The sequence below is a fragment of the Tursiops truncatus genome, chromosome 19 (genome assembly GCF_011762595.2).
Source record: "Tursiops truncatus isolate mTurTru1 chromosome 19, mTurTru1.mat.Y, whole genome shotgun sequence".
NCBI classification, from domain to species: domain Eukaryota; kingdom Metazoa; phylum Chordata; class Mammalia; order Artiodactyla; family Delphinidae; genus Tursiops; species Tursiops truncatus.
In genome coordinates this window covers 14,332,911-14,345,827 of record NC_047052.1, presented here as the reverse complement: position 1 = coordinate 14,345,827, position 12,917 = coordinate 14,332,911, and the positions used below count along the sequence as shown (strand labels likewise).

Genomic DNA, 12,917 nt, shown 5'->3' with positions numbered 1-12,917 from the left:
TTTGGGACCTGAATTATACCACGTTGCTAAAAATAGTTAGGAGACTATTCTTTGTGCTTTGGAACAGTTTCAAAAGCCTAGCAATTATCTGTTCTTTGGAGATTTGAAAAAAGTTCACCTGTAAAGCTGCCTGGACCAGTTGCTTTTGTTGGGGGTAGTGTAAAGCAGAGTAGAACTTTCACTACTTTAGTAATTCCTTCCCTGGCATTGTCCATTACATTGTCTGTTTCTTCTTGAATCAATGTTGGTAACGTATAATTTCCCACTGACATTTATAAATCATTAGCTTAGCATTGTACCCAAGTTATTTTTCTTATTTTAAAAAGTATTTTCAAATATGCCCCTTGTCATTCCTGTTTGTTTGTCTATAAAACCTATAGGAAGATTTTTATTACTCATATTTCCGTGCAAAAGCTTGATATTATCATTATAATGCCCGGCATAGCATGTTTGCCCTGCCCTTTGATCTGGTTAGGGGGCTTTTACACCCAAGGAAATGGCTTTGGTTCTCAGTCTGAAGCAGGATTTTACAAACGCAGCACTATTGACATTTAGGACCTGTTAATTTTTTGCTGGACACTGTCCTGTGAGTTGTAGGATGTTTAGCCTACCCACTGGCCTCTACCCACTAGATACTGTTTGTGATGTTCTCCCCTACCCTCATTCATAACAATCAAAATTGTTTCCACTGGTCTAAAGAGATACTGAGGATATGTTTTTGTAAAAATAAGGAGGAAGTTCTCTTCTTTGGATGCCTGTCAACCTGTGCCTTGTTACTTCCCATGCCACCTTGTACTGTCATCTGACATGGCAGTTTTTCAGTTCCAGATTTAACCTGTTGACTGAAATCTGGCCCTGAGAGAATGACTTCACCACTTCCTCTTTATTTGACAGCAATCTACCCCTGCCTGGGGAGGGGAATCATTTTTAGTAGTGGACTTATAATTCTGCCGAAACCAAAGTGATTCAGATAAAGAAATGGTTGAAGTCACTTGAGTTGAGGTTTGTTAGTTCCTGTTGTTGCTTCCCCAACAGAATACTAGCCTTTAATTTGCCATAGCTGTTCTTTAATAAATGCTACTAACCAGTAACATTTTGTGGCACTTATCTCTGCTAGGTGCTCCACAGTGCATTAACTTATTAACTCCTAACAGCCTTTGAAGTACTGTTATCTTGTTTCAGTTAGGAAAATGAGGAACAGAGAGGTTAAGTAGGTTGCCCAAAGATACAGCTAGTAACTGGAAGAGCAGAGATTCAAACCCAGGCAGTCTGGCTTCAGAGCCCATGCTCTAACTGTCACAGAGTGATGCCCTAAAGTCTGGAAGCAAGATCTGTAACAAATGTAATTCAGTGACCAAAAAGACACATTTGAGGTGACTTTGCTATGCTCTTTGTGAGTGGAAGACACTGGGGATCAGATCAAGGCAAAGGGAGGCTGTATATTGGCTTTGGAGAAAAGAGGGCGGTGAATGGGTTGAGATAAAACAGCGAGGCATATCTAGTACAGAGTGGCTCATTGTGTGTTTGACAGTCTCAAAACTGCTGTTGTCAGGGAGGTAGCATGTGCAGAAGTTGAAAATACAGCTCTAGGAGGCAGAGGACCTCGTTCCTAGATTCCCCAGTAAGGCTTAGTGGCTGCGTGGCACTGGCATTTTTGTTGCTACAACTATTTGAAAGTAGTACCTTCATAGTAAGTGCCTGAGCCAGAGAGCTGGACCCCCAAGGTGTCTCTTATCTCTAAGGTAACGGAGTAGCTCCATCTTCCTGAACTTGAGTATCTAGCAGATTATCCATGATATGTGACCTAGGTGCCACTGCTGGAGTCCCCCTCTAACTGACTTACTGTCTTTGGATCAGGCTTGGTTAGGTTCAAGTGCACATAATTGAAAATCCAAAATAATAGAGCTTAAAACAAGAATGGAGTTGATTTTTCCTTTTTTAAAAAGAGATCTGGGGACTTCCCTGGTGGTGCAGTGGTTGGGAATCTGCCTGCCAATGCAGGGGACACGGATTCGAGCCCTGGTCTGGGAAGATCCCACATGCCGCGGAGCAACTAAGCCCGTGCACCACAACTATTGAGCACACGTGCCACAACTACTGAAGCCCACGCACCTAGAGCCTGTGCTCCACAACAAGAGAAGCCACCGCCGTAAGAAGCCCGGGCACTGCAATGAAGAGTAGTCCCCGCTCGCCTCAACTAGAGAAAGCCAGCGCAGCCACGAAGTCCCAAGGCAGCCAAAAATAAATTAATTAATTAATTTAAAAAAATATATAAAATAAAAGAGATCTGGAGATAGGCAGCTGCACACTGGCAGCGGGAATCCTGCCTCCTTCCAGTTCACCGCACTGCCATCCATCAGATGGGGCAATATCCTCACAGTCTAAAGCAACAGCTAGAGCTCCAGCCATTCCAGGATGCAGGATGGAGGAAAAGAAGAGCATGTCACCTTCCTTTCAAGGAAATATCCTGTAAGTGCTGAGAACACTTCCACTTCCACTTCACTGTGCAGAACTTAGTCCTGGGAGAGCCACAGACTTACAAGGATGGCAAGAACTGTCCTTGGATGAGAGATAAGGTGCCAACCCCTGATGAACTTTTCTGTTACTAAATAAGAGGGACAAATAGATGTTTGTACAGGCAACTAGCAGCCTCTAACACCACCAACATGTCTTAACTTTATATGTCTAAATTAGTTTGCACGTACTGCTGTAACAAATACCACAGACTGAGGCTTAAACAACGGAGATTTATTTTCTCACAATTCTGGAGGCTGGAAGTTCAAAATCAAGGTGTTAGCAGGTTTGATTTCTCCTGAGGCCTTTCTCCTTGGCTTACAGAAGGGCAGGAGGGGCAGTCATAGGAGACAACACAGGACATGAAGAGGTAATCAGTGCCACTGGGCATTATGGCAAGGTTGGTGGCAAGTGGGTACAAACATGTACAGGGAGGCCATGCGAGATGCCTCTGAAGACACCACGTCCATCTGCCAGGGATGCTGGACTGTAGCTTGAGCAGCCCCATGTTGAGGTATCCATTACAGAGTTCAGGCATCAGATGTGTGGGCAGACAGTATTAACACATCTATAGAAATCATACTGCTCATACTTTCTCATCAAAGATGTAGATTTGTTGCAATTAGATTTTTCGTCCACCTGGAATTTATTTTAGTGATGGTGTGAAGTAAGAATCTTATTTTTCTATTGGGATATCCAAATGTTCCAGCATAATTTATTGAAAAATTCCTCCTTTCTCCACTGCTTTTTTTCAGCTCTGTTAAATGATTGACATGCAATTTAATCAGCTTATTGATTTCTACAAAGGTCTTGCTGGGATTTTGATTGGCTTGCTTTGAATATATAGAGCAATTTGGGGGATAACTGACATCTTAATAATACTGAGTTTTTCAATCAATGAACACAGTATCTCAATTTATTAGGTATACATTCATCTCTTTTGTGATTATTTTATAGTTTCAGCATGCATATCTTGTACATATTTTGTTAGGCATTAAGTATTTCATGTTTTTTATGCTGTTGTAAATGGTACTATTTTTTTTTAAATTTATTAAGGTTGCAGGAAATTTTATTGCTGGAAATTTTGGTTTCCAACAATTGATCTTTTTTGCACTTTTACTTTAACTCTGTGACCTTGAAGCCACACAACTCAGTTTGGGACTTGACCCACTGTCTTTTAATAAAAATCACACACCTGGTCTCAGGACCTACTGAAGTTTAGGTTCTTTATGTCTCTGCGCGGAAGGAATTCAGCAAGAGGTGAAGTAGATTTATTGAGAGAAATACACACTCCACAGAGAGAATACGGGCGATCTCAGCAGGCGAGAGGCCCTGAAATATGGGGTGGTTAGTTTTTATGGGCTGGGTAATTTCATAGGCTAATGACTGGGAGGATTATTTCAACTATCTTGGAGAAGGGTGTGGGGATTTCCAGGAGTTGGGCCACTGCTCACTTTTTGGCCTTTTAGGGTTAGCCTTGGAACTGTCATGGCACCTGTGGGTGTGTCATTAGCATATGGTAGTGTGTTATAATGAGCATATAATGAGACTCAAGGTTTACGGGAAGTTGAATCTTCTGCTATCTTGGACCTAGTTGGAGGTTTTTTTTTTTTTTTTTTTTTTCTCCTTCCTTCCCACTCTGTGAGGCATGCGGAATCTTAGCTCCCCCACCAGGGGTCGAACCCGTGCCCCCTGCAATGGGGGCATAGAGTCTCAACCACTGGCCGGTCAGGGAAGTCCAGACCTAGTTGGTTCTAACCAGTTTATGTCGTATCCTCAACAGCTGTCATTCCTTTGAAGGTTGTACCCTGGCCCCTTCCCTCCTGTTTCAACCTTGGTAAACTCACTTGTTAGTTCTAGAAGTTTTGTAGATTCTTTGGGATTTTTTTGTGTAGACAATCATGTCCTCTGCAAATAGTAACCGTTTTATTTATCTCCAATCTCTATGCCTTTTATTTCTTTTTCTGGCCTTCTTGCAAGTGCTAGGACTCCCAGGAGGATGTTGAATAGTAGTGGGAAGAGCGGACATACCTGCCTTGTTGCCAACTTTACAGGGAAGGCGTTCTCTCACCATTAAGTATGTTTTCAGCAGCAAGGAGATAATCACATCAAATATAGTCAATATAGGTACTGCAACAAAACATTAGGTTAACTTTACATTTTTTGTCAGCCAAGGCAAAAATGACCGTGCATGATACTTAAGTTCCACTATAACTTCATCAATTGCAATGTGATATGAAAACATCTATGATTTCTATTGTTGACAAAGTCGCAAGGCACTGCTGATACTACTGTGGTTTTTGCCAACATATAATTGAAGGAAATGCTAAGTTTCAGCTAGAGGTTAGCTTAAACAAGGATAAGCTTTTTCTATTCTAGGTCCGTGGTTAAAAACGTGCGCCAGGGGAAAAAAGCAGAGTCCACAGAGAGGAGCGTTCTGGCTTCCTAGAGAGGAAGCTCGTGAAGCTTGGGCGTCGCAGCCGACTTAGTGACGCACTTCCGGTCAAGCCGCACTTTGCACCTTTCCTGAGGTGAGTGTTGGGGGTTTGTGGCCCCAGCAAAGCTGCTGGGGCCACGCTCTTTACTCCCCTGGAGGAGGCTGTCCCCTTAGTCCCTGATGCCGAGGAGGAGGGAGTCGGGCGGCGCCACCGGATCCGGGGAGCGAGGGCGCCCGCCGGGCAGTCCAGCCCGCCCTGGCGCCTTTTCTCCAGCCCGCTGCGGCTGCCTTAGGAAATGGAGGCTGGGTATGGAAAGGAGACGCCCTTTGACCCGACACAGCCACAGCCGCCCCTGCTCCCTGGTCCAATAACTACTTACTGAGCAGCTAAATGCCTGCTGCTCTTGTAGGTTTCCAGGATGTAGCTGCGAATGAGACGGCCGTGGGCCCCTCCCCCAGGGAGCTTTCAGTTTAATGGAAAGCCCCCTGTTAATCCAGTGCGGTCGTTTCACTCCACCTGCTCTGAACCCTGTAGTTGCGGTCTGTTGCTTTTAGGATGAAGACGAAGTCCTTGACGTGCAGAGGCCATGGGGGCCTTGGCCTCTTGCAACTTCACCTTCGTGTTCAGCACACTTCCCTTGGCTCTGCTACAGTCTTCTTGGACTTTCATATCGGGAACATGTTTTTGCACATGCTGTTACTTTCGGAAAGATTTTTCTTTCAACCTAGTTAATTCCTATTCTTAAGCCTCCCCATCTAGGATAAATTCTCCCTGGCACTAATCACGATTGTGGTCTTAAAGCTAACTATGAGAATCTTTGATTTCTTTAGTCTAAGCTCCGTGATGGAAGAGATCAAACCTTTCTCTCTCCACTGTTATCTCCTGTGTCTCATGCTTGGCCTGGAATGAAATAAATATGTGATAAATGTTTGTGGGATGAAGAAAACATACATCAGTGTATTATCTCAAACTGGGAGAGGTGGTATACAAGAAAGGGAATACAGTGCTAGTGGAGTGTGTAACCCAGGGCCCCCGACCTGATCTGTGGAGACAGGCGGTGATCTGAAGGGTGAGCAGGTACTTACGTAGATGAAGAGAGGTCAGGCTGCTGGAGAGTATTGCACACAGAGACTGTCAGTTCCAAAGGTTCTAAGGTTGGAGAAGAGTGGTTCATGCAGAGGAACAGTAGGTACAAAGATCCTGAATTAGCATAGTAGATAAACTGAAAGAAGATGAGGCTAGCAGGAAATTGCAGCATGCAATGAGTTTTGGAAGATGCTGGCTTTTTGGTAGAATATGACTGGTTAACAAGAATACAAAGTGTCTGTAGGGGATGATATAATTAAAGTAATAACCCAGACCTTTTGGCATGTTTTGTGGCCTCTTCAGGGTCCTTTGCTAATTTGTTTCTGGTTATTACTGGGTGTAGAGTGGGGTGATTAACAAAAAAGATGCCTGCCCCAAGGTCCAAGAAAAGGAAACCTTACTCTAAGATTCTTTTTCTGATTTTGGGGGGGCTACTTTTGCCTATTTTTCCATATTAACCTTAGAAGCACTTTATCAAGTTCTAAAAAAAAAAAATATCCTGTTGGGATTACTATTGGAAGCACTTGGATGTAGTTATTAAACGCTTGGCTTCTGGAATCTGGCTTATCTGGTTTGGGAATCCAAGTTCATTCATCCACTGGGTGACTGACCTTGGTAGAGAAAATTATTGTCTTAGACTTGTTTTCTTATTTGGAAAAAAGAAAAGGTTCAAAGGATTATTGTGGAGATTGAATGAGAGAATATGTATTTTTCCTCCAAAAACACGTTTCTATTTTTTTTTTTACTTTTTATGTTTCTCAGTAAACTTTTATTTTAAAAAATGAAGGTCTGGATTTCCTCTTGTTAGGGTTTGCTCTGAGTTTTCTGGTGTCTTTTGCTTGTTTTGCTCTTTGTGTATTCATGTTCCCCTCTACTCATGTCTTAGGACAGGCAGCGTTGCATGATGTTGGTGAGTACAGCCTGTGGTGCTGAGGGCAAGTTACTTACCTTTCAAATTCTCAGTTTCCTCAGAATTCAAATTTCATGGCATAGTGTGGATTAAAAGAGGAAATATTCATACACCACTTACCAAGTGGCATTTAGTAAATAATTGCTACTGTTACCGGCAAGTTTGTTGATTTAAAGGAGAGCCTTTGTCTGGGTTGGGCTCACTCTTGTTTCTCTTTGCTTCTTCCCTCAGCCCCTGCCCTTCATTGAGAGGAAGCCCAGGTGATGGCTGTCATGCCCCTGAGAGCCTGGCACCAGGTGAGCTGTGATTCCCTCAGGTCAGCCTTGGAGAGATCTGATTTGAAGGAAACGGGGGATGAGAGAGATGATTCTGGCAAAAGTCTTAGAGCCAAAGCAGTAGGAAGACCCTTGTTGATTCTCTTCAGTAGGACTGGATGCCAGGGAAAGCTGATGATGAGGGATTGAACAGCCAGAAGCCCAGCAAGTGATGGCTGGAGAGAGTGTCCTTGGCAGCAGAAGCCTAGGCTCCTGCACTCTGAGGATCTCTGTTGAGCTAGATGGTTCCCAGTTTCAGTGGTTCCTCCTACAGAGGGACCTGTGAGAATGAAGGACTCAGGCTGGTGCTGTAGGTATTGATTACACAGTGAGAGTAATCGAGATTAGCGAGGTCACAAGGTTCTTGGGAAGTAGGGGCAGAGCGGTGGCAGGAAGAAGACAAGAAAAAGTGGGCTTGTCCCATTTATTAAAGAAGTTGAGGGCTTCCCTGGTGGCGCAGTGGTTGAGAGTCCGCCTGCCGATGCAGGGGACACGGGTTCGTGCCCCGGTCCGGGAAGATCCCACATGCCGCGGAGCGGCTGGGCCCGTGAGCCATGGCCGCTGAGCCTGCGCGTCCGGAGCCTGTGCTCCGTAATGGGAGGGGCCGCAACAGTGAAAGGCCAGCGTATCGCAAAAAAAAAAAAAAGAAGTTGGCTCCAGAATCAGGGAAAATATATTTTCCTTGAGGTCAGTGCTGTTGGCTAATCAAGGCAGGGGGCTATAATAGGAATAATCTGCACTAGGACAGAACACCTGAAGTGAGGGATCCCATAAAGCCTGAGTGGCTTTGTGGCCTTGAGCCAGTCACTTAACCTCTTTGCACCTTAACTTCATCTGTGAGGTGAACATTAAGCACCTTACGTTTGTGGGACAGGGAAATTGATTTCTTGAGTTGATTTTACTTTTTGAGACTGATGAGTTGCTGGGTGTTCCTTAACTATTTCCTTCTTCCTGGGACTTATTTATCCAGTAACTTATCATCTATGAACTGTATCCTAAGTCCCAATCCTGGATTTCTGGTATCTGGCAGGTCCTTCTGCCTACTGCCTCACCAAGACATTATCTTTCTTGTTGCTCCCGTCTTCTTCTGATCTTCTGTAAGTTGTTAGTGAGTTACTGGTATCACCGTGTCGCAATCCTGACCACTCAGTTTCTAGGTTGCTGAGTAATTGTTGACTCTCTTCCTCCTTGATACCACTTTCAGAGAGTTACCAAGTCTCATTGCTTCTGCCTACTATCTCTTCCACTTGTCCCATCTTTTATATTGCCCTCATTCAGGGTTTGTCATTCCTTTTCTGGGATTTTGTTTGCAGAGTTTCCCAGATAGTTTCTCTGTGTACAGTCTTGTGCTTTCCCATCTCCAGCTGTTACCTGATAGAGCTTGGTTTCCTGAGCTCGGATTTTATCCTGTAGTCCAGGGTTCTCAGACTTTGGTGTGCGTCAGAATCACCTGGAGGGCTTATGGAAGCACAAATTGCTTTTGGATTGGGGCCTGTGAATTTGCCTTTGCAACAAGTTCCTATGTGATCCTGCTGCTGCTCTGGGGAACCACACTTGGAGAACGACTGTTGTAGTTAGTCGTGACTCATTCAAGGAAATCATTCAGTTGACTGAGTCAGTTTGTCATTTTAAGTTGTTGATTGTATGGCTGGCTGAGGATGGATTCAGAACAGGACAGGCCCGGAATTGGAGTTAAGTATCCCCAGCCCATACTACTGTACTGATTGTACCATAGTGAAGAGGAGTCAGATTCCAGAAACATATAGACAATGAAATTGGCAGGATTTGATTACTGACTATTTATCGGAAATGAGTAGTGACTAGGGCAAGTTAGTCTAGTATGAATTTCAATTTTCTAACTTAGGAGACTGGGATGAAATTCGCACTGTTAAATGACAAACAACACTGTCACTCACTGTGTCAGTTAGTTATGTGAATTGAAAATAGAGTCAGTTTGGCAGGGGGCAGGAAGGGGGGATGCGTTTGGTGTTAGATGGGTCAGATGTGTTAGGTCCCCCAGGGAGTCTGAGGCAGTGCTGGGGAGATCTGCAGAATCAGTTGAGGTGTTGGAAGGTGGCAGGATATTCACTGTGCATTCAGGTAACCAGGTGTGATACCAAAGTCTGGGGAATGAATAAGAGTTTTATAAACCAGATCCTGAGCTCTCTGGGAAGGTAGAGTTGGGACCATCAGGGAAGGGAAAGGGTGACTATTAAAAAAGCATGAGCCTTAGTTGGCAGAAACAATTACAGATTGTCTTGGAGGTATAAAGAAAAGCAGTTAAAAGAACTTCCCAGCAGCAATTTGATTCCAGAAGCATCTTCTCCCAGGAAAACGCATCAGGAAGCAGAATAGACTGCCCCCGGCAGCACGGAGCTGTCTCTACTGGACATTCTTGAGCACAGGCTGTACAACCCCTTCTTCAAGCAACAGATGAGGGTTGGATGAGACCAGTCATCAAGGCAAAAATGTGACTCTGTTCCTGTCATGTGGACTTGCGGTTTAGGGTAGAATGCGCATGTGTGGGGAACAGATGGATTGACTGGGCACTTGGGGCAGTGAAGGGGGAACAGGTCAGTCCTGAGATGCTACCTCTGAGTGGTGTCTGGAGAGACTGAAGCTAATTGTTTCCTTGTAGTTGCAACAATAAAAGACAAAGTTTTATAAAATCACAGAGATTTTGCTCTAGGAATATTAATTAATGGGAGACTTTCCAGGCTTTTCAAAATGTGTCGTGTTTTATGACACTAAATTTTGTGTTCAAATGGAAACTCTTCTGGTAGTGAGAGAAGTTCCAGATTTTTGGTTGTAGCAATAGTCATTTAACACTCATTTCTTTCACATTTTCTCATTACTCATCCTTAATAAGACCCCTCCCTCATACTGTCCCCTGTACCCCCCACTCTGGCCCTGAGCCATAGAATTGGCTCCGGAGCAGCAGGAACGTCTTGTTTTAGGAGGTGGTGACCTTTGAGGACGTGGCTGTATACTTCACCCAGACAGAATGGGCTGGCCTTTCTCCTGCACAGAGGGCCCTGTACAGAAGTGTGATGCTGGAGATTTATGGGAACTTGACGTCTCTGGGTAAGGCCACTTTTCTCCTGGGACTCAGATCTATGCTTTCCCATTTCCTTCCTTTTTTCCTCCTTATCAGCCAGAGGTGTGGTGTGGAAAGGGAGGAGTCATCTCTTGTATCCTTCACTGATGGTTCTGGGACTGAGACCAAATGACCCACTTGAGAGCTTGCTGGGTAGGGACAAGTCTTGGGTCAGTTTGGTCTCAATATAGGGAATTACTGTCGCCTGGTAAGAGTATGATCTGTCCTCCCAGGGGCTCTGCACAGTAAGGAATAAGTAGCATCCATTGCCAGATAAGTTCTCAGCTTGTTGCTGTCTCCCCGTAGTCTAGGGAAGGATATGACCCCTTCCCTGTGTTTGCATATGTCCTGCAGGATCACTAACTTACGTACTCTTACGTGTTGTTTTAGGAAGAGGTCACAAATGCTCAGTTTCCACTTGAGCAAAAATCTTGGCTTTCCCCAGTCCTGATCCCTATTCTGTGGATCTCTTTTATTATCACTGAGACTCCTGAGCTTTTCCTTCTTTTGACACAGCAGACACAGGACTGAAAGGTGCCATTTTCTACCCCTTTTCAGGATACCCAGTTCCCAAACCTGCATTGGTCTCACTTCTGGAGAGAGGGGATTTGCCTTGGGGCCTGGAGACACGGGATGATCCCCCTGCACAGGGGACCAAAGACATCTGTAAAAGTAAGTGAGGCAGGTTTAGGAACAGCAGCTACAGAGCTTTACAGAGCAGTATATTTTAAAATGAACCATGCTGGGAAGGATTTAAATAAAACATAATTTCTCAAAATAGGTAAAATATGAAACCATTTCCACCAATTTTAATTCTTCCTAACATATTTCCAATTAACACATCTCATAATTCTCGAATCTATTGCTCCTTTCTTCTTTTTTAATTAAAAAAATGTTTTTTATTGAAGTATAATTGACATATAACAAATTAGTTTCAGGTATACAAATAATGATTTGATATTTGTATACGTTGCGTTAATGATCACCACAAGAAGTCTAGTTAACGACCGTCCCCTTACATAATTACAAAATTTTTTTTTCTTCCAGTGAGAACTTTTGATTTACTCTCAGCAACCTTCAAATATGCAGTACAGTATTGTTAACGCTAGTCACCATGCTGTACATTACATTCCCATGACTTATTTTATAACTGGAAGTTTGTACCTTTACCTATTTCTCTCACTCCCTACCCCTGCCTCTAGCAACCACCAACCTGTTTTCTGTAACTGTGAGCTTGGTTTATTTGTTTTTGTGTGTGTGGTTTCCTTTTTTTAGATTTTAGGTATAAGTGAGATTATACTGTATTTGTTTTTCTTTGTCTGACTTATTTCACTTAGTGTAATGCTCTCAGGTCCATCGACGTTATCACAAATCACAAGATTTCCTTCTTTTTTTATGGCTGAATTAACATTCTTCTGTGTGTGTGTGTGTGTATGTATCAATCACATTTTCTTTATCCATTCAGACATCAGTGGACACTTAGCTTGCTTCAGTATCTTGGCTATTATAAATAATGCTGCAATGAACATAGGGGTGCATATATCTTTTCTAGTTAGTGTTTTCATATTCTTTGGTTAAATACCAAGTGTTTTCATTTTCTTTGGAATTCCTGGATCACATGGTAGTTCTCTTTTTAATTTTTTTTTTTAAAGCTTCTTTATTTATTTACTTTTGGCTGTGTTGGGTCTTCGTTTCTGTTGCGAGGGCTTTCTCCAGTTGCGGCCAGCGGGGGCCACTCTTCATCATGGTGCGCGGGCCCCTCACTGCTGTGGCCTCTCTTGTTGCAGAGCACAAGCTCCAGACGCGCAGGCTTAGTAGTTGTGGCTCACGGGCCTAGTTGCTCCGTGGCATGTGGGATCCTCCCAGACCAGGGCTCGAACCCGTGTCCCCTGCATTGGCAGGCAGATTCTCAACCACTGCGCCACCAGGGAAGCCCCTCTTTTTAATTTTTTGAGGAACCTCCATACTGTTTTCCATGGTGGGTGTACCAGTTTACATTCCCATCAACATTGCACAAGGGTTCCCTTTTCTCCACATCCTTGCCAACACCTTATTTCTTGTCTTTTTGATAATAGCCATTCTAATCAGTGTGAGGTGATATCTCATTGTGGTTTTGATTTGCATTTCCCTGATGATTAGTGATGTTGAGCATCTTTTCACGTGCCTGTTGGCTGTCTGTCTTCTTTGGAAAAATGTCTGTTCAGATCTTCTTAGTTTTTGTGTGTTTTTTTTTTGCGGTATGCGGGCCTCTCAATGTTGTGGCCTCTCCCGTTGCGGAGCACAGGCTCCGGACGCACAGGCTCAGCGGCCATGGCTCACGGGCCTTGCCGCTCCGCAGCATGTGGGATCTTCCCAGACTGGGGCATGAACCCGTGTCCCCTGCATTGGCAGGTGGACTCTCAACCACTGTGCCACCAGGGAAGCCTCTTCTTACTTTTTAATTGAATTGTTTGGGGTTTTTTTGCTATTGAGTTGTATGACTTCTTTATATATTTTGGATATTAACCCCTTATCAGATATATGATTTGCAAATATTTTCTCCTGTTCATAGGTTGCCT

At 43.9% G+C, this 12,917-nt stretch overlaps 1 protein-coding gene across 8 annotated transcripts in view; it reads left to right on the top strand.

Annotated features, from left to right (window-relative positions):
• ZNF19 (zinc finger protein 19) overlaps positions 1-12,917 on the top strand; it is a 107,262-nt gene that overhangs the window by 78,111 nt on the left and 16,234 nt on the right. For 3 of the 8 annotated variants that reach the window (XM_019935548.3, XM_073796834.1, XM_033845248.2), the window contains 4 exons: positions 4,894-5,045; positions 7,180-7,244; positions 10,220-10,346; positions 10,918-11,031. In XM_019935548.3, coding sequence (XP_019791107.2) covers positions 7,212-7,244; positions 10,220-10,346; positions 10,918-11,031 — 274 coding nt within the window. In that variant the 5' untranslated portion in view covers positions 4,894-5,045; positions 7,180-7,211. The other 5 variants (XM_073796833.1, XM_033845251.2, XM_073796835.1 and 2 more) reach the window with 5 other exon arrangements.